General features: G+C 36.9%; 1 protein-coding gene and 1 long non-coding RNA gene across 2 annotated transcripts in view; both read left to right on the top strand.

The window, feature by feature from the left end:
* The window catches only part of LOC144435792 (cytoplasmic phosphatidylinositol transfer protein 1-like), a 66,705-nt gene that overhangs the window by 32,645 nt on the left and 11,394 nt on the right, over positions 1–22,666 (top strand). Inside the window, exons 2-3 of the mRNA XM_078124415.1 lie at positions 16,884–17,032; positions 17,346–17,434. Coding sequence (XP_077980541.1) covers positions 16,884–17,032; positions 17,346–17,434 — 238 coding nt within the window. The remainder of the gene's footprint in view (positions 1–16,883; positions 17,033–17,345; positions 17,435–22,666) is intronic.
* LOC144435649 (uncharacterized) lies at positions 4,553–6,746 on the top strand. The gene is made up of 3 exons (XR_013480898.1): positions 4,553–4,751; positions 5,469–5,553; positions 5,967–6,746. It is a non-coding gene; the product is annotated as an uncharacterized LOC144435649 (long non-coding RNA).

Genomic DNA, 22,666 nt, shown 5'->3' with positions numbered 1-22,666 from the left:
TAAAATCTGCAAAATTTAACAAAAAAAGTATGGGAAAACTTGTGAAGGATTTGTAAATGCAGTACAAGGGTAAAGACGTCAATAAAGTGATTACTATGCAACAAGCAACTAGATAAACTATTGCACTGGAATTGGAAGATTACAGAAGTGGATTACCTTCTGGCTTTAATTTAATCAAGCTGTTCTAAATGAAATATCTTTAATTACTTTTATTGCATCTTGAGGCAGTAACTGATTTGTCCCATGTACATTCTGTATCGTGTAATTCACATCTAATCTAAATAAATGAGGCATTGAAGAAATTGGTGAAGACCTGATATAAATATAGTGGTAGATTTGCGAGAGAGAAAAGACATGGACTTTATAGGGGGTAAAGTACATGTACAGAGCTCAGTCAGTGTTTTTGCTAAGGTTAAGGAACTCTGCTAACAGAAAGGGAAAACTAGCATAATTTCCAATACATCGTACATGTACCATCATTTTGACAGGAAACCATCGTAAAATGATCAGGGGAGCTCAGGTAGGTTTTACCGGCTTACCAGCCTTAAGAAAAATAGAGAGATCTAGTGTCTGAATGTTCTTTTACATAATATTGGTTTCATATAATTTTATATTAAAGGAATACTTAAACCTGCACTAATGGTATGTATGCATTTTGTACCAGGTATATCATTTTTTCAGTCAAACAACCAACAATATAATATATTGACTGAAAATGTACCAATAATTGGACACGGTAATTGTCAGTACGATGTTTATTATCTATAGTAATTAGTAGAAATCATGATTTATTAAGGGTACTGATGTTTAGGACTCAAAAATCAATTTGATTGGATATAGCCATAACTTTGATAATGTGTTCTGCAGCACAAGTACGTTTATTCACAGATGATTCAATACTGTTCAGGGTGTATGAAGTCATTATTCGTAACCAAACGGTTGTAAAACAATGAATGTTCCATTTGCAAGGTAGTGCAGCTTTAATTAATGGTACAATGTATACATGTATGTAATTATCACTTGTCAAATCTTTAACTTTGCAGTTTGGCAAAGTATTAAAATGGATCCATCCATCCATCCATCCTTCCATCCAATCTACATGTAACTATCCAGTCATCCAACTATACAGACAGACAGACTGACTGACAGACAGACAGACAGACAGACAGACACATACACACACACACACACACACACACACAAATTTCACCTCTAGCATTCAGATCAAATATCCATGTATTTATAAAACCACTTCAGGGAATTAATCAACGTTGCAACTGTAAAATGTGTAAGTGTTACGGAAGTAGGACATCAAAGCATACAGGAGTGTCAGCTCATCTACAGATGCCAATAACAAGTGTCCAATATCAACTCAAATTTCCAATTTATCTGAAAGTCACCATCCTTAACCAATTTATGAATTGGGTTTCACATATGAGAGTTTATTAGATTGAGTGCAATGAATTACTACACAAGTACTTGGCAAAGGTGTTCTGTGTGAATGACTTACTACACAAGTACAAATGTACTTGGCAAAGGTATTCTGTGTGAATGACTTACGACACAAGTACTTGGCCAAGGTATTCTGTGTGAATGACTTACTACACAAGTACTTGGCAAAGGTATTCTGTGTGAATGACTTGCGACACAAGTACAAATGTACTTGGCAAAGGTATTCTGTGTGAATGACTTACGACACAAGTACTTGGCAAAGGTATTCTGTGTGAATGACTTACGACACAAGTACTTGGCAAAGGTATTCTGTGTGAATAACCTACAGCATAAGTACTATGCAAAGGTATTCTGTGTGAAGCAGGTCTCTGTCAGTGCTATCATTAAAGATAGAAAACATGTAGGCAAAATGTACATTAATTCCCCAGGTAATTCAACCAAGGTTTCCCACCAGGCAGTAAGTAGGTAAAATCTACCGGACTTCCCATAGTATTTTACTGGGTTCCCAACCAATGTTTGCATTAAGCAGTACTTTGTAAGTATGAGGAAAAATGTAACTGACTTTACCAGGAATTGACATTGGGTTCCTTACCAATGTTTGTGTTTACATGTAAAAATAGTACACACACATACTTACTGGTAGGTAAAATCTATTAGACTTCCTGTGGTATTACATGTATAGATCATATGGGTTCCCTAACAGTATTTGTGATGAAGGCAGTGACATTTTCCTTACTTCCTCAGATATTTTTACCAAGTTCCCAACCAAATTAATGGTCTCCTTTTACCTACCTCAAAACATGTATTATTTTATTTTGTCTACAAATTTAAAATTTAATAAGTAGGTAATAAAGAAGATATATAAGGTATGGATCTCTACACATTTTAATTGAAACTCAAAAATCAATTTCATATAATTCCGTAGATAGACTATGTGTGAAAACTGGCTGTTGTAAAAGGACCAGCTTCTTTACAGCAAAGGTAAAATAGTCGTCATGGTAATAATGGTAGAACATTGGTGTGGCCCCGAACTTGGTGACAGTTGGACAGTCCAAGTAGGGGAAACCATGGAAATGTTCAACTCTATCTTATCCTAAGGTCAAAGTTCATATCATTCATACTGAACAAAGATGTATGCTATCTTTACAACTGATTTCTCATTATACAGTCTGTACATGTACATGTTAATGATAGTAGACTGTCAATGCTTCAAATTAAAGTCTAGATTTTGATGCAGATAAATGTTGTACATGTACAGGTACTGTTGAGTGTAGTTGTAGATGGAGCCATTAGTGTATAGTTCTGATGACAACAAAATATCTATAGTCAAATGAAACACTGCATAAATGCGCGCACACACACACACACACACCCACACATACATTTGTACATGTATAGTTTTTAACTAAACATACCTCCCTATGAAGCACTTCCCCCACCCACCCACCCACCCCCCCCCCACACACACACACATACACACACAACACATATATGTGTATGTACATATGTATGTATACCTTTATGGAAATATCATATAGTATCTATAGGAAAAGTCTGAAAGGAATCCTATAGGATTCTTGAAGTAGTCCTATAAGAAAAATCGTATAAGATTTTGGCCTCTTTCGTTTAGATTCATATAGGATGTCTTTTAGGAATACTTAAGAATTCCTATAGAAAGTCTTTTAAGAATACGACTCCTATAGGATGTCTTTTAGGAATTCCTCTCAATTCAGCTTTAGTTGAGTTGATGGTTTGATTTTATATAAATTGGGTTTGGGAAACACTATTAGGTGCTTTATTTTGTATATAGACTGTTTTCTGGTATGTTTTCTGGTATGATGATGGAACATTAAACGGGGGTGAGTCAGTCTTGAGTTTGTCAGTAGACCAACTACATGTAGATATACATGTGTCCATGCTATATACTGTAATGCATAGTGATAATCATTTAATGTATACATGTAGATATGTATATCACTGAAATCATTGATGCAGAGCACAAGGTACTATTGCATGATTTTTATGTCTTTATTACTTTAGACTGCTTTGCATATAAAAGATAAGAGTGAATGTTTAAGTGACTGTGATTGCTAAATATGACGACTCAGCAAAATCAGGTCACCAGATTTATTATTTTGTAGTGCACAGACGAAATGACTTACTAGCACAACTGTAGGCATGTTTGCTTGATTTCACCTGGTTGAAGTAATCTTGTGGTGTGTTTGACTTGTTACCCATGCTAGACATGACAAATTGACATTCAGGTTCATCAAACTTTTTCATGTAATATCGGTAGACGAAAGCTGTACATGTACAATAGTTTTGAGTTTTCAGGCAGGTGCAATTGAGGAAGTGAGTTTGCCCTACTTTATCACTGTGATGAGGCTAGTTGATGAGGTGATGAGTTGATGACAGTGACAGAGACAACCTGCTGTTGTTTGATGACACCTATTGAACATCTTCAGTGGTTTTCCACATCTTTCTAGTCCCATGAGGAGTGGAGTTGCGACTTGTAAATTGGTTTTCTAGTTCTACCTGTGCAATCATGTCAAATTGATTGAAAGGTTTTTGACATCCCTTTATGTGTTGAGTTACATGATAAGTGTGGCGGTAATAGCAACTTAAACAGTCCTCCGTACATCACATATCTTACTGGACTATCAGACTGTACAGTCAAATGACAGACATGGAAATTGGGTTTGACAATGACTTATCTAGTAACTTGGTTGCCTGTCTAATACCATTACAGTAATTTACATCACTAGACGTAGTTTCACTTGTCAGCTCAGTGGGGTAGTTTCGTAAAACACAAAACAGGTTTTGCTGAAAGTGTTGAACCTTTGTATGTAAGAGAATGTCAGAGTAGATATACTTCACATTGTTACCTCTGCATGTATGTTTTATAAATGATAATTTTGATTCGGGAATCCTGGTAGCACAATTGGAGAACCTTGGAACTTGGATAGATTTTACTTATACTTACAATTACTTGAACTTGAAGGGAAGTCTAAACCATGCATGAAAAGGGATGCAGGGTGATTTACCAGTTCCCGTCATGTCATCGGGATGGACAGTTCACTGCCACACGCTCGACCATTCAGTGAACTGGAATTTTTCAGCGTCACGAAATATCATGAATATTCATGAGCACGGCTCACCGCCATTCTTCCCCAAGTCTTCGGAACTTGTCGGCAGAAGTTTCGCCCTTTGTTTAAAAGATTCGGTAGTTTTCGGATGTAAACATGCCACACGTGCCACTATATACGACGTACGAAGAAAGATGGCAACTGCTGAAAGCGGTAAGTACGAGCTCGTACGAGTTATCATCCCTTTTTGACCTATTGATCTGTCTGGCAGCGAGGTCAGATTTTGCTCAATAGTCCGTGCTAAGTTCATGGGTACATATGTAAGACTAAATGTCTTTTTAGAGGTTTCCCTTTGCATATATCGCTGTAGTCAGTCTGAAAGAGGATTTTCCAAGCTTTACAACGAGGGGTCATAATTTTTTGTCGGACAATGGGGCGCGATGGGGCGCGTTTTTTCGGGAGCAGTGTAAATTCTCGGTGATCAGAGCGAGAGTGTTCACGTATTCAACACTGTGTACTATGTGTGACACGTTGTTTGTCACTGTCAGCCTAGCGCCTGTTGACTTTCTTGGAGTAGATTTGTTTTGGCGAGGGAATAGCTATCTGAGTTCTAAAACGAATTTCTTGAAAACGTAATCACGGTAACGTAAGCCTTATTTACATGCGTAATAGTGGATGAAAGCTTCGTTGTGTTGTGTGGTCATTGTCGATCGATCGTCGGATATATGCGTGAGTAAATGGATTAGATGCGTAGACGTAGACGTACATCGTATGCAAAGCATGTGTATACAATCGTAAATGTAATCATATGTTGACACTTGGTAGGTAATGACAATGTAACTGTTACAGATAAATTATTTGTGTCAATTTTTGCCAGCTGCTTTCAATATTGGTCTATAGAGTACTAATGAATTTTTTTTCGTCCGACAGCATCATCGTCAGTCTTACTAGCACCATCCACAGAGCCAAAGCAAATCGAGCCAGGAGATATCAAAATTGAGACTAGTGTAAGAGGGTATGTGAGACATATTTCCGATATCACGTACTGCAATATCTTATTATTACTTTGTGTCACTTGCTTATGATCTGACATAGTAAACATGCACTTGAAACCAGGCCATAAAACAAAATGTAATCCAAGATGTGATAATTTTAATAGTAGTAACAACAGCAGCAACAACAACAACAACAACAACAACAGATATGGTTGATAGTGCTCTGATAACCATCATACCCAGCACATTATGTTACCAGATTTGCCCGAGTTCCAAAGTTAACAGAATTTTACTTTGAGTAATGTCATTTTGTAATGTGTATCATCTTAGTTATTTCTATAAATTTATTCTAGTTAATTTTATCTGCTGTGTATGCATGGTTATATTTTATTATGATCCATACAAATGTTTTTCTTTTGTTTTGTTTTTATAGCTATCAGGCTCTCTGTGACTGTCCCACAAGTGTATAGATGGATTTACATCCGGAAGTCGACAACCCTCATGATCTAACTGCTATTGATGAATCCAGATTAGAAGTAAACAAGAAACTTGTTGAAACAAAATAGGCGAAAAAAGAAAAACACATTGAATTGTACGAGGAAGTCGATGACCTTCTCACTATTGAGATAGTAGAAATAAACCTTCAATCTAAAATTTAAGTTGCTGTGATCACAACAGTCCCATATGGATACATTTACAAAAGGACAGTCTGTTTTTCAACTCACTTCATAAATCTTCTCCAGGAAAGAACATTATCAAACTCCTGTACATATTTGGTGGTTTGTAACACAAAACTCAATCTCTTCTTTTTGTCTACTTCTAGCTTGGACTATTTACTAGGTTGATCTTGACTATGTCCTTGTAACATATACCAGGATTAGTGCAATCTATTTCATGTAACAATGACAGCCAATGTAGGTACCACAAAGTTTAGTTGTGATATTACCATACCAAACATGTTCCTCAATGATTGGCTTATCTGTTCTATTGAAGTAGTATCTGGTTGATGATTCATTCAAACTTGACTTGTTTTTGAGAAGACTCTTATGGCTCATTTATAAGTTAAACACTTCATGGGGGCCATGAACTGTCAAGCTTTGGATAAACATAAAATGATGTAATGTGAAAGATAACAACAACTCTCTGCAGTTGTATTTTCAATACTTTATTTAACATGGAGAAAATAAATAAAAATGAATATGTAATATATATATGTGGCTAATAAAATATATAAATACATAAAATATATCATCTGCTTCAGTTTACACTTTGTAACATGTATTGAAGTTCACTTGTTTGCAATGGTCCTGGGTCCTGCTATAAATAGTTTTCTTTTCAGCATGTCAGTCAATATCTTCACATTTGACTTTATGTAGAGGAAGACTTTCATCTTGTACAATGTGCAATTTTTCATCTGTTGACGAGAGAACCAGAAATTTAAATTAGACATTGATTTCAATTTAAATCACTTCTGAGTAATATCACGGGACAATTGTGGAAACTGTTTCCAAACAAAACAAAAATATAGGTGTGCGTGCAAAGTCTTGCATATGAGATAAAATTAAAGTTTTGATGTGATGGAACAAATCAGGTGATTTGTTACTAATTGTCAGTCACGGCCAACAAACAAGAAACCCCTGAACATCAACCAAATAAGTGTGCTGATTAGTATTTCTTCACACTAATACATGTTAAGGAAATATCGTTTCAATGGGTACAAAATACTTATTTTCACCAAATACCATATCACTGTTTTATCAGCATAAATATTAATTCTTAGTATTTCCAAGTCACAATAGTACCCACATTTGAATTTATATTCTCAACAAAAATATTTCGATCAATTTAGAACAAATTACATTAATTACAATCAATTGAAATCTTACCCTTTAACACGTTTTTTGTTTATACAGAATGTTATTCCTTAGTTCACAACCTTACGTGTTTTAGCCAGTTATAAAAGATAATATACACATTTGCCTGTGCTAGTCGTCGCCTCGCTCCGTAGCACTGAATACACCCGTACTGATAGGAAACTGTGAATGCCTATCTGGCACTTGCTCTGATGTTGCGAAATAATCAGTACATCGGTTATAGTATTGCTCCGGTTCGGAGCAATGCGACGACTTTCGTTTTAGATAAAATGTAGCAAAAAAGGCACGAACGAACGACTATCGACAGTGTACTAGTGACAGTGTAGTCTCGAGTCCCAATCAAGTAGCATTGTGTTGAGAGGTGTTCAGTTTGACAATTTATCCTTTAAAAAGTTATATTGACAGCTCTTTTTTATCCAGCATGTAGTCAAAATTTAAAACTGAGAAAGAAGAGTACCATATTTACCCTGATTTTAAAAGCTCAGCCACGCCGAAAACTCCCGTAAGCCACGAACCATAGACGCCGTAGGGTACGATTGACCATTGAAGTGCTCGACCATGTAGACAGGAAGTTAGGCGTGGAGTAATGGATATAAGAACAAACGCGCGTAACCTCTGACCAGTTGACTGAAAAGATGACATCATCGATCCTCTCATTGGCTACTTGTACTGTCCATCCCGATGACATGACGGGAACTGTTTACATGTACCTTCTTATAATACATGTACACCCCTTATATTAACAAACATACTCCAATAATGCAGGTAGCACCCTGGTAGAGTGACTAGGGAACTGTAGATTTTATACTATTACTACAGTAAACAAATGAAGTCACTAAGTATTAATACTGGTACATACAAAATGTACATGTATGTGAATGGGCATTTCTTGTACTGATGTGTATCAGATCTATGTGGCAGTCCTGAAGGCATTCTCATAATCAGGAAGCTGGAACTGCTGTAGTCCATTAGGTATTCTCACAACCTGGGACTGATGTAGTCCAGCAGACACTCTCATAGCCAGGAACTAGTGCAGTCATCTAGGTATTCTCCTCACCAGGAACTAGTGCAGTCATCTAGGTATTCTCATATCCAGGAACTGCTACAGTCATCTAGTTATTCTCATATCCAGGAACTGGTGCAGTCCTGCAGACACCCTCATAGCCAGGAACTGATGTAGCCATCCAGGCACTCTAAAAGGAACTGATGCCGCCATCCAGGCATTCTAAAAGGAAGAAATTGATGCAGTCTATTAGGCAGTCTGATAAATGCAGTCCTCCAAGTACATTTTCATTCATTGATGCGTGTTACTCGAAGGATTGGTGTATAAATTGTAGACCATACATGTATGATGAAAGATAATTGTACATGTGCTAGTTCAAAATAACCGGGTTATATCACTCAGTTTGCAGACAAAGTGGAAGCATAATGGAATGCCACTCGCTAATTTAGCTGGAATTGAAGTGATTTCTCTGAATTCTACCATTATATGTATTGCTAACATAATAGAGTATGCTAATGTACAAGCTAAACGTGTGTTTGTGTGTGACTGGTGAATTTAATTTTATCATTGGTTTGTTACTTTGATCCATTGTTTTATTAGTGTTCAATTAGTGGTTTTTGCTGAAATGGATTGTTTTATACACCATTGCTTATAAATGTCTCATAGTTCACTGCACACAAATGTTTTATACGTGATAAGAACATACATCAACAAAGTGACTGATACACCCACCACACAGACACAGAAACCTGTCAGTGGTTTAGCTTCCCGAAGGCCAACACCACAAAAATGATACAATTACATCAAAACTAAAAATACTTTGACAAAACAATTCTTATCTGTAATATTATCTCCAATAATCATGTTAACTTGAAATGTTTTATTTATTTTCAATGCAAGAATTGATATTCTGGGAAAAATACTGATACTGTACATGTAAATAATAGAATCATGACCACTTTGGTATCTGTACATGCACGTAAGTGTAAATAATGGAATTATTGAAAGCAATCAAGCTTTATTGAAGGCCTACATGGAATGTGTTGAGAGTTTAATTGTGTCTATATAGACATGCTCTGAGTCATTTTACTCCCTGGCCAAGCAGTTAAGTGTTGTCCTAGACAGTGAGTGTAGTCCTAGACAGTGAGTGTAGTCCTAGACAGTGAGCGTAGTCCTAGACAGTGAGTGTAGTCCTAGACAGTGAGTGTAGTTTTAGACAGTGAGCGTAGTCCTAGACAGTGTCAGTTTAGTCCTAGACAGTGAGCGTAGTCCTAGGCAGTGAGCATAGTCCTAGACAGTGTGAGTGTAGTCCTCGGCAGTGAGTGTATTGTAGTCCTAGTCGGAGGCAGTGAGTGAAGTCCTACGCAGTGAGTGAAGTCCTACGCAGTGAGTGTAGTCCTAGGCAGTGAGTGTAGTCCTAGGTAGTGAGTGTAGTCCTAGGCAGTGAGCGTTGTCCTAGGCAGTGAGTGTAGTCCTAGGCAGTGAGTGTAGTCCTAGGCAGTGAGCGTAGGCCTAGGCAGTGAGTGTTGTCCTAGGCAGTGAGTGGAATCCTAGGCAGTGAGTGTTGTCCTAGGCAGTGAGTGTTGTCCTAGGCAGTGAGTGTTGTCCTCGGCAGTGAGTGTTGTCCTCGGCAGTGAGTGTAGTCCTAGGCAGTGAGTGTTGTCCTAGACAGTGAGTGTAGTCCTAGGCAGTGAGTGTTGTCCTAGGCAGTGAGTGGAATCCTAAGCAGTGAGTGTAGTCCTAGGCCGTGAGCATAGTCCTAGTCAGTGAGTGTTGTCCTAGGCTGTTAGTGTAGTCCTAGCCTAGACCTAGGCAGTGAGCGTTGTCCTAGGCAGTGAGTGGAATCCTAGGCAGTGAGTGTAGCCCTAGGCAGTGAGCATAGTCCTAGGCAGTGAGTGTTGTCCTAGACAGTGAGTGTAGTTCTAGGCAGTGAACTTAGTCATAGGCAGTGAGCATAGTCCTAGGCAGTGAACTTAGTCCTAGGCAGTGAGCATAGTCCTAGGCAGTGAGCATAGTCTTAGGCAGTGAGTGTAGTCCTAGACAGTGTGAGTGTAGTCCTAAGCAGTGAGTGTGTAGTCCTAGTCGGAGGCAGTGAGTGAAGTCCTACGCAGTGTGAAGTCCTAGGCAGGTAGTGTACAGTAGTCCTAGGCAGGTAGTGTACAGTAGTCCTAGGCAGTCAGTGTACAGTAGTCCTAGGCAGTCAGTGTACAGTAGTCCTAGGCAGGTAGTGTACAGTAGTCCTAGGCAGTCAGTGTACAGTAGTCCTAGGCAGGTAGTGTACAGTAGTCCTAGGCAGGTAGTGTACAGTAGTCCTTGGCAGTCAGTGTACAGTAGTCCTAGGCAGTCAGTGTACAGTAGTCCTAGGCAGTCAGTGTACAGTAGTCCTAGGCAGTCAGTGTACAGTAGTCCTAGGCAGTCAGTGTACAGTAGTCCTAGGCAGTCAGTGTACAGTAGTCCTAGGCAGTCAGTGTACAGTAGTCCTAGGCAGTCAGTGTACAGTAGTCCTAGGCAGTCAGTGTACAGTAGTCCTAGGCAGTCAGTGTACAGTAGTCCTAGGCAGGTAGTGTACAGTAGTCCTAGGCAGGTAGTGTACAGTAGTCCTTGGCAGTCAGTGTACAGTAGTCCTAGGCAGTCAGTGTACAGTAGTCCTAGGCAGTCAGTGTACAGTAGTCCTAGGCAGTCAGTGTACAGTAGTCCTAGGCAGTCAGTGTACAGTAGTCCTAGGCAGGTAGTGTACAGTAGTCCTAGGCAGGTAGTGTTGTCCTAGGTAGTGAACAAGATGTCACATGAATAATACCATCTTTCAAATAATCTACCCAGTAAGTCTCTCTAAAGAAAATCCACATGCTGGTGATAGACCTTTTCAAATAAACACCTCTCTCTAGTAGGAAGATCTTGCCAAAGAAATAACACCTTCTAGATGGGAGACCTTAAAAGGAGAAGCACTGTCTAGTAATAAGACTTTTCCAAATGAACCCCTTGCTCTGTAGTTGAGAGACCTTTCTATATAAAAACGCCCTCGGGTGATAATACCTATAGAACATCTGTGATATGACAAGACATTTCCAAAGAAATAGGACCTTCTGAGGATGAGTCCAGCAAGAGACATTTTAAACTAAAGAACACCTTGATGTTGTAGAACCTTTTATGTCATCCACTAGTATGAGACCTTTCCAAAGAAGTAGCACCCTCTGGTGGTAAGACATTTCCAAAGAAGTAGCACCCTTTTGTGGTAAGACCTTTCCAAAGAAGTAGCACCCTTTTGTGGTAAAACCTTTAATAACACCCTCTAGTATGGGACCTTTGCAAAGAAATAGCACCCTCTGGTGGTAAGACCTTTCCAAGTAAATGATAAATCACACCCTTTTTGTAGTCATCCACTGTTTGATAAGAATTTTAAAATGCAGATGTGTATCAGACTGTCATGAAGAGACCATTTGAAATCATATTCTTTGGTGACAAAACCTTTAATTGCATGCACTATTGGTGATACCTTTCCATAGAAATAGCACCTTCTGATGGTAAGACCTTTCAAAATATAGCAGACTAATTAATGCAGAGATTTTTCAGATAAAGTAACTCCTCTAGTGGTGAGACATTTCCAAAAATGACATCTTTAGAACTTGCAGAATTTCAATAATTTAGTAGACTCATCACCTTACAAAGGTTTTAGGACTTTGATAAATGAGATGACAAATTTGTGTAATTTTCTGTGTACTCATAAGTATGATTTAGAACTAGGGAACGCAGGTAGATTTTACCTACTTACTAGTACACTCCCTGCCTTGGGACCATCTAGTAAGTATATGTAACACCACCTAATGATGAAGTATATACACAGTGATCCTGAATCATTATCAATGAAGATAATAAATATTGTATAAACAATCATTCGCTCTTTCAGTGTGTGTGGGTACTTGTAGCCTGGAATCCATGCGTATTGGGATTTTAGATTTTGCTTTCTCTAAAATCCCAATCCGTATTGATTCCAGGCTAGGGTACTTTTTGTGAGGTATTGTTTCAAGTCTGGCTTTACCTCAAGTAAATATAGTGGTGTAGCCATTTCCAAAGCTTCATCACTCTGGGGAAACGTGATTTACTGCTCTTCTTTGTATTGAAGACAGATAGCAGATTTGTAGACCTCATGTACTGGAGAACAGTAAAATTACACCTAGGATATTAAAAAACTGTGAGTCAGGAAACAGAGGAAGGACATACACTTTTCAATTTTCTGCTCTTTTTGAGAAAATGACAGATTTATTGCTGTGTGATCACAACACAATCATGTGGTTAGATTGCTTTTCCTGCCAGTTTAGTACATCTAGGACTATCATCAATTCTAACAATATACCTGTGTCATGTTGTATTTGACATAATGATAGATTTATGGTGGAAATTCCATTCAGTGTAAGACAAATCAGATATAAATCAACCCCTACACAGGTGGTAATGATATTGGATGTAACAAAGTGTGTGTGATAGGAAATGTGATAAAATGTGATCACAAAATAGTCTCAATGCGTATACATGACTAAAGCTATAATACAGGGATAATAATACTGACTGCACTTGTGTTAACGTCAAATCGATTCTAATACCAGTATGTGTTATTACCTTATTAAAAATACAAGTAGTTTTCAGTTAGTAAAGTACAGTGTACTATTGAACTTTTGATTTACCAGGGTCAACACAGGGAATGTACATTTTAAGTGTGTGTGTGTGTGTGTGTGTGTGTGTGTGTGTGTGTGTGTGTGTGTGTGTGTGATAACTTTAAAACTCACATAATATGCCAAGGTGATGTGTGTGTGTGTGTGTGTACACACACATACATACATACATACATACATACATACATACATACATACATACATACATACATACATACATACATACATACAGAGACAGACAGACAGACAGACAGACAGACAGACAGACAGATTGACTGACTGACTGACTGACTGATTGATAGATACATTTAGATAGATGGATGGCTGGATAGATAGATAGATAGATAGATAGATAGATAGATAGATAGATAGATAGATAGATAGATATGTATATATATAATGATAACTGAGCTGTATTAGTTTGTAAGATATGACTTGTCACATTGCACAATCATCCTTCAATCTTAGGTGACTATGAGAGTACAATATCTAATAGGTTACCTAGCAAGACATATCATATAGACTAGGGCAAAGCTAGTTGAATGATGGCTGAAGGGGTGACATGACATGTCATACCTTATAGACTAGAGCTGTGTAGGAAGTGCATTGAAATACTTGATCAGAGAAATGGGTTCATACAATGATGACGACATGTCTTATGAAGAATATATGCCAACAAAAAAGATCCATATTAAATAAAAGTGATAATAGCCATTAATAGCCATTACTTATCAATGAAAGTTATCAACTATATGATACATTACAGAAATAAAATCTTACTAAGCCAGCTAATACTGTATGAATAGCATCATGAGCCGGATATTAACAATTGTGTAGTTAAGACGCATTGACAGCTGTCAGTAAAAATTTATTTCATTAGTTACATTGTCTGATTGTTAATCGTATCATCACGTCATTTCATAATTCATGTCAATTAGTGCCATACAGATATTAAAATATAGTTTGAATGGAGATGTTAATTGATTGAGTTCTGTTATCATCTGATGTTAGTTGTTCATACACTCTCAACTTGTGTAGCAATATTTCATATTTTTGTAGATTGTCTTTTTCGTTCAGGAAATTTTGTTAAATGTTGAGGACAACCAGTCAAATGAGTTACATTGTTTAACAAATTATAAAGGTTGCATAATATGACAGAACCCCAAGACACACAAGTGGAAGTGTGGCATATTTGTGGTATTTGCACTGGTAGTTGCTGTGTTCTCTGAGGCAGAGAACAACTACAAGCAAGAGTGCAAATACTCTGAGTACCCACACTGGAACTCACACAGGATGGGGTTTCTGTAATTATTATAAATGTTTATCCAAAACAAATTTCAAGCATGTACAATTCTGTACTTTTCTCAAAACATTTGTCTTTCTAAACTGATAGTGTGAAATAATGAAAATATACCTGGATTTCCAAAGCTCAGTAGCAAGGGTCCCCTTGACACTTGAAGTATAATTGACATGGTTATCCCATAACTGTTAGTATCACTTGGATACCAAGATCTTAGGAAAGAGCATTGAGAAATGACAATAGACTGACATGGTGAAAATTTACAGTCTGTGGGTTACCACATGTAAAGACTAATTGCTGTCATTTTTTATCGGCTGTACATGTAGCTTGGTTACTGAGCTAGGCGGCTGGCCACATTCATTTATTGATGCCAGCAAAATGTAGGTCCTCGTTAGTTTAGAAGAAATATGAAATTGTAGATCACTCTCAGCATAAGAAGAAATATGACATTGTTAGTCCATGTCATATTGTACAATAATCCAGTGAAGTACCCTAAAAAATGTGTATTTTGCCAAATACACCTACCAAACAGTGTCCAGAATACCTTGGAAATATGAGTGTACATTTAATAGATTGGTTTACGTGGTGGTGGTGGTGGTGGTGGTGGTGGTGGTGGTGGTGGTGGTGGTGGTGGTGGTGGTGGTGGTGGTGGTGGTGGTGGTGGTGGTGGTGGTGGTGGTGGTGGTGGTGGTGGTGGTGAAGGTAGTGGTGGTGGTGGTGGTGGTGGTGGTGGTGGTGGTGGTGGTGGTGGTGGTGTACATATAGATGTGTTTTATGTGATGTCACTATAGATATAATACTGCTACGGTTCCACTACATCATGTATATTTGTGTTCAGCGTGAGAAATAAAAAAGATATTTTCCAAATATATGCCACATTGAGTGATTTATAAGTGTTAATGAATAGAAAAACTCTTTTAATAGATAAAAAAGTGTTGTAATTCTCAAGTCTCATAAAAAATATAATCATGTTATGATAATCATAGATGTATGAATGAAAAATAAGAGATTGATCTGATTAGATATTAATAATTGAACATTCCCACCCACTCACTTCAACTTTCCAGTTATTTCTCAGTCTCTTGTGAGTTCTGTAAAGTAATTTACTGCATACATGTATGAATTAGCACATGTCAAAATTTCATACTATTATTTAGGGAAATACAGGCCTGGTTGGGTTTAATATGGCGACATTGAAGATGACATAAAACCTATGATAAATTATCTTTCATCTTTGTGTATCATCTTGTCAAGGGTTTGCAGAGGCACATCCCCCCTCCCCCCATATCTGTTGTCATAGCTACGTATTTTAGTATGCCATGCATGTACGTAACATGTAACATAGCCTGCAGATTTATGCGAATCTAAGACTTTCTGATGTATAAATGTATTTATTTATTTAGAATGTACAATCCAGAGAGACATGTAGAGTATTATGTTATCAGATTTTGTCCTTGGGCATCTAAATATGACGGTACTCTTACTGTATGTGCATTGATAAACTGTATGGTTTGACAAACCTGAGAAATAATTGATGCAGCAGGGAGTTCACTTTTCATATACTGCATGTAACCACAGGTTGACTTGTTGGTAGAGGTGATAACTTTTGATATAACCTCAGGTCCTGTTGGTATACATGTAGGTGATAACCTTAGATATAACCCTAAGTCCTGTTGGCAGAGGTGATAACTTGTGATATAACCTCAAGTCATGTTGGCAGAGATGATAACTTGTGATATAACCTCAGGTCCTGTTGGCCGAGGTGATAACTTGTAATATAACCTCAACTCCTGTTGGCAGAGGTAATAACTTGTGATATAACCTCAACTCCTGTTGGTAGAGGTGATAACTTTTGATATAACCTAAGGTCATAGAAGTAATAACTTGTGATATAACCCCAAGTCCTTTGGCAGAGATAATAATGTGTAATCCTAGATCTTACTAGTAGAGGAGATAGTGCAGAGATAAACAATGATAGTTAATAAAAGTCATCATTGATGTATCTAATTAAAATTGTTGCAACTATTACCATGTGATAAAAAGTCCAGATGACTTTGTACTGGTGATGTATTGTGAACTTGACATTGAGGGAGGCGCAAATGATACAAGTCTACAAAAATGTATAATTATGTAAATATCAGACATAACTAGGCAAAGCCCATAAGCTTGCACAGGGTAGATTCATTTGTAACTGGCGGCCTCACGATGATATTGTAGATAGCGCCCTCTGCGTGGAGACTGTGCATAGGATATTGAATGCGCATGCGTAGTCATTGCACCACAATGCATCCTTGGGGGGGGACCAAAAAGAAACATTACATACATATAGTACATAAGACAGGTATGTGGTGTACTAGTCATTGAGCCGCTATGCGAGCTATTGATTAACCTTTTAACCCTAGGCTGATACTATATTTGATACTAGAAACCAAGTCCAAGCCATCTAAGGTTGGTGTTATGATTCTGATTTCTTTGTATAACAGTATACATGTATGTTTAATTTCAGTACAACATTGGTCAGCTGTATATGATAGCCAGGCATAGTCATGAACAGAGTGAGAAAGGTGAAGGTGTAGAAGTGGTTGTAAATGAACCCCATGAAGATCCAGTACATGGTAAAGGACAGTACACAGAAAAAAGAATCTATCTCAATAGGTAAATATCGTATTTTCAAATCTCACTTTGATTTTATCACATTTCTTTATTTGTATGACTTATAATAATATGTTTACTGCATTTATAGGCAAAAATTTACAACCAGTGAAAAATATGTTTCTGTCATACAAATAGCAAAAATGAGTAAAAGATATTTTACATTGTATTTACTGTTGAAGTTTTCAACTCTAACTTTATATACATATTTACACAAATTGAGTTCTGACATTTAAAACTACTTCAAAAGTTTATCCGACCTGCATCAGTTAGGATACATGTATTTCTAACGTATAACATATTTTATCTTCCACAGTCGTCTACCAAGTTGGGTCCGTGCAGTCATTCCAAATATATTTTATATAACAGAAAAAGCATGGAATTATTACCCCTTCACAAAAACAGGTGAGTGACTAAACCAATCCCCAGAATACAATGCTATACACAATGATTATATTGTAAATATACTTGTATGTCTTCATGTGGTACAGATTACCCTTTCCAAATAATATTGAGGAAGAAACATTTGTGGAATTGATTTTCTAAAGTTTCCTAGTTCGCCCTCTGATTTATTTCAGAAATGGGTTGGAAACTGTTGCTTGATTAGTAAAAGCCCAGGAGTGGGGGGGGGGGGGGGGGGGGGTTGATAAAAAGTAAATACAGACATAACAGTTTCTTGACTAGGTTGGGTTAACAGTTGAGGAAGTTAAAGGTCTCCATTATAGAATTTGTATTTGATGAAATCTACAATTTCTTATCGAATAAGCCAGCAATAAAAATAAACACAGACATAGCAGTTTCTTGTATATTTGTTGCTAGGTTGGGTTAACAGTTGAGAAGGTTAAAGATCTCTATTATAGAATTTGTATTTGATGAAATCTACAATTTATAATCCAACAAGCCTTTAGGGAAAGTTGTAGTCTGTAAGATACAGACATTCATGCCATACTGTCAGCCAGCACTCAGTGGTTAAGAAGCCTGATAGGGTTGAACAACACGACATATCTTACAGTCTAGGAAAGTTGTACCTATTCCTCCTTTAAATTTGATGAGACCTTAAAAAAAATGAAACCTGTTTTATGTTGAACGGAGAGTTCAATTTTTCTGGTGTCTGTGTGTATGCATAATTAGACAGGGTTTTGTCATCATTATACCCGGCTTTGACTCATATTGACAAGACCCCTTATGTAACTTGTATTTTCCAAAACTGTACGAAGATGAATATTTGGAAATGATGTGTGGTTGTTGGTAATTGAGTGTTGATCTCTAGATAGAAGGCCACACTTAGTCACATCAATACAATTTAACAACCGCTGTCAAAGTTCGATGTATAACACAGTACTTGGCCTAGATGTTATAAAACATGTTGATTTGTGAGCAGAATTTTAAAATGATGGACATTGATTTGTTGTACGGCATGAACATACAAAACCGATGGGTTTCTGTTGATTTCTGAAACCAGACCACATTCTTATGTATCCAGTCATTATGAGTATACAGTGTGAGAGTAACAGTTTATGTAATCTGTTACATACAGTACAGGAATTGAATATTCATTTGAATTTATGATATGTGACTTTGATTTTGATTTTGTTGTACATTTCTTACGTTGTATATGGGCGGGAGGCTTAGGAAAGCAATAAAAATATTATTATTATTATTACGGGAACTGAGGCCAACTGTTCTGGTGATACCGATCACTACAAATAGTTATGGTTGAGAATAGAAGAAACTTTAAGGTAATTGCGAGATATATTATAATGTGACTAATCCAGCAAATAACTATAAAGTTCTTTGACTTTGTTATAAATGAGGAAAGAAAAGTGTAGGAATTGAACCCACTTCCCCTAAACACTAGTTAAAGTGCTCTAAACAGCTGAGCTAACATGCCAACTGGTAGATAACATGAATTTATCCTGATGTGTACTTTCTTTCCTCAAAGCGGTGAGCAACTCATTTTTTTTAAAGCTTATACCTTTCAACCTGAGGATCTAAATAGAGATTCACAGTCTCCCTGCCAAATGGGTGACCAACTTAGGAATCAGTTATTAAAACAATGAGGATCATATAATTATTATGATACAAAAAATATAAAATTCAATATAATATTTGATATGAAAAGATTATGTGGATGTCAGTGGAGGATTGACAACATAGTGAGATTTGTAGTGAAGTTACAAAAGTTGACAAACAAAAATAAGGGAGTGAATTAGGGGAGGATGGGTGGGGGGGGGTATGATTTGACTATGTTTGATGTGACCATACTGATGGCTATCAAATGAATAAAGTCAGTATGATCAGATTAATAAGAACGTCAAGTTGACTGACACAGGGGGTGCACTTCTATTCCCAACATTGCACCATTTTATGCAAGTCATTCAGCTACCAACAGTGAGATTCAAACTGTTGAAGCAATACACCCTATTGACATTGTTTTGAAAGTCAAAAAGAAAGATTTTGTCCACACATGCAATTAAAGAATAGATGGGGGGGGGGGGGGGCCTCTTCTGTCCCAGTTACCAATGTTGGGTCTTCCCTGACATTGCACCATTTTATGCCAGTCTTTCAGCTACCAACAGTGAAATTCAAACTAGTGGAAAACTACACACTATTGTATTTTGTGAAACTGAAACTGAAACATTTTGGCCACACATTCAATGATTGAATAGATGTGTGTGTAAGTAAGATATTGACTCCTATAATATTATATAACGTTACATTAACACTACAATATACTCTCCTGAGGATAAACTTTGTCCGGTTTCTAAACATTCAATTCATTTCCGGTAGATGACTCATTCAGTAAAAAAAGCTTATGTGTATGGGTGGAATTCTCTTTCACTTCCTACAAATGCATAATGTGAACAGCCAGTACTTTTTCTCTTTGCATAGTTTATGTAAATTCCATTTTTTGCTGTTCTTTTCAGATCAGGAAATATAGAACACAATTTTGTGCACATACTGTGTGATTGTTCAGAACAAAGTCTTTTGATAAATTCATTTGATGTTTAGCACAAGCTATTTTTTTTGTGACGTTAATACATATTTTATTTCTGCAGTGTACCTGTAAATTTGTTTGCTGGTGCGATGTAATGTCAATGAATAACACTTGATAGAATATGAATTTGAGGTGGTGTGTATTGGATAGCTGAGTTAATAGGTGCATTGACCTGAGTGAGCAAGACATCTCAATGTAAAAAATTATTGTATCAGGGTTTATTGAATGTATATCATCTCCATTGTAGAATAAGTTGATGTATCAGGGTTTATTTGCTGTATATCACCTCCATCATGGTTGATGTATCACGGTTTATTGACTGTATATCACCTCCATCATGGTTGATATACATGTATCAGTGTTTATTGGCTATATATCACCTCCATCATGGTTGATATATCAGGGTTTATTGACTGTACATCACCTCCATCATGGTTGATGTACATGTATCAGGGTTTATTGACTGTATATCACCTCCATCATGGTTGATGTATCAGGGTTTATTGACTGTATATCACTGCCATCATGGTTGATGTATCAGGGTTTATTGGCTATATATCACCTCCATCATGGTTGATATACATGTATCAGGGTTTATTGACTGTATATCTCCTCCATCATGGTTGATGTATCAGGGTTTATTGACTGTATATCACTGCCATCATGGTTGATGTATCAGGGTTTATTGACTGCACATTACCTCTGTGGTGGTATACGTTGATGTATCAGGGTTTATTGATTGCATATTAGCTCCATCGTGGAATAAGTCGATGTATTGGGGTTTATTGACTGAGGTGTCATAAAAATTGATTAATTTCAGTTCTTAATAGTCCTATGATGCAACCAATCTCAGTAATGTGCAAGCAGCAGAGTAATTTACGTTAATCATCCAATTGAGACAAATAACTATGAAATTCACTCTCACGTCATGTTTGGTCTGATGAAATGTTCTTGCTACACTGCTCTCAGCTCAATTAAAGGTTTGATGTCCAGAGACTGACGCTGAATGCGGTGACGGTTTCAGCCTTGTTTTATTACCTGCAGATCAATTAGTTCAATGTTAACACTGCATAACTAGATGTCCCTGAGTACCAGTTTTATTTAATTTGACAGACAGTAACATGTGAAGAGTCATGGTCTAAACCATGACGGCTGTCTGTTACTGTCTAAACCATGACGGCTGTCCATTACTGTCCAAATCATGAAGTATGTCTGTCACTGTCTATGGTAAAATATTAGTGAAGGAATATTGTTATTATCCACTCCAATCATTACCTTGATTGTTTAATTTACAAGATTGTTACTAAATTTAGCTATTGTAATAGGACATGGAGGATTAGCAGAGAGTGATGCTATACTTTGTATCATGAGCTGAAATTATCATCACTGAAGGTCATGTCATGCGTAACCTTGTAATGCTTAATAGAAAAATAGAAATAGCATTTAATACAATGAGATTGCTATTTTTAGAGATACTAGTAGTAAAGAAGATTTTGTTGGGCGGAACAAACAAACCAGGAATTATACAAAATCTGTTTATACATAGGTCAGAAACATAAACAATCAAAGATAAATATTCTTAAATTTGTAGACATTTTCTTGCATTTGTGTTCATACATAGTAATTTGAATTTTGTCATAATAATAATAATATTAATTTACATAATATGAACCACAATGTTTGCACATTGTAATAAAGATAGATATAGCATCATCTCTGTTTAAAATTGCACTAGCTGCAACTTGAACATTTTTTTTGAAAATGTTTGAAAATGCTAGATGTAATGACTTCATCATAATATCATATACGTACATATTGAATCACCTGTGTGTTGCGTAAAATCAGCGTCCCAAAATAATCGTGATTCAAACCTTTTACTGTATTTCTTCTGGATATTAAAATTGACCTCTAATTAACATGTACAATTAATAAATATTAGTATTTTAACAATTTCCAGTGAATATACTGTCGTGTCGCAAAACTAAAAAAATATTAGTCACAACACCATCCAATATCCTCACCATCTGATCTGTCTGATATATACCTGATTACTGTGTTCTCTAGTCATCATACCTCACAGTAAAATTCAGGTGTGGTGATGTATGGATGAGTACAAGGCTGGTGGTATCTTGCAAATGTTGTTTCAGAATACATTTTCATAAGAAAATAGAAATAGATACTTCAAAGAGTCTGAGAAATATCAGAATTACAATTATTGACGATAGTTTAATCACACAGAGATGACATTATACAAATGTCGACTGGCCGTGAGGGCAGTAGCATATGTCTGTTCACCGCGAGGGCCTGTCGATCACCTCAACATCAACCTATTTCCCGAGGGTGAAGCCCAAGGGAAATAGGTTGATGTTGAGGTGATTGACAGGCCCGAGGGGGGACTGACGTATGCTATTGCCCGAACAAGAGGCCAGTCGACATTTGTTTTATAAAACATCTCACTCCTGCATAAAAATTACGTAGTAGCGTACACAGTTCTATAGGATTATCCTCCACTACAGGCAATACCACACAGTATTTTTCTAAAATACTCACAGCATTTTTGATAACACACTTTGTGCACTTAGCATCTTTGTGCGACACCAGTTCTGCAAGATCTACTTCAGACACTTTCCAAAAACGTG

This window comes from Glandiceps talaboti, chromosome 5 (genome assembly GCF_964340395.1).
Source record: "Glandiceps talaboti chromosome 5, keGlaTala1.1, whole genome shotgun sequence".
Taxonomy (NCBI): domain Eukaryota; kingdom Metazoa; phylum Hemichordata; class Enteropneusta; family Spengelidae; genus Glandiceps; species Glandiceps talaboti.
This window is presented reverse-complemented; position numbering and strand designations above follow the sequence as displayed.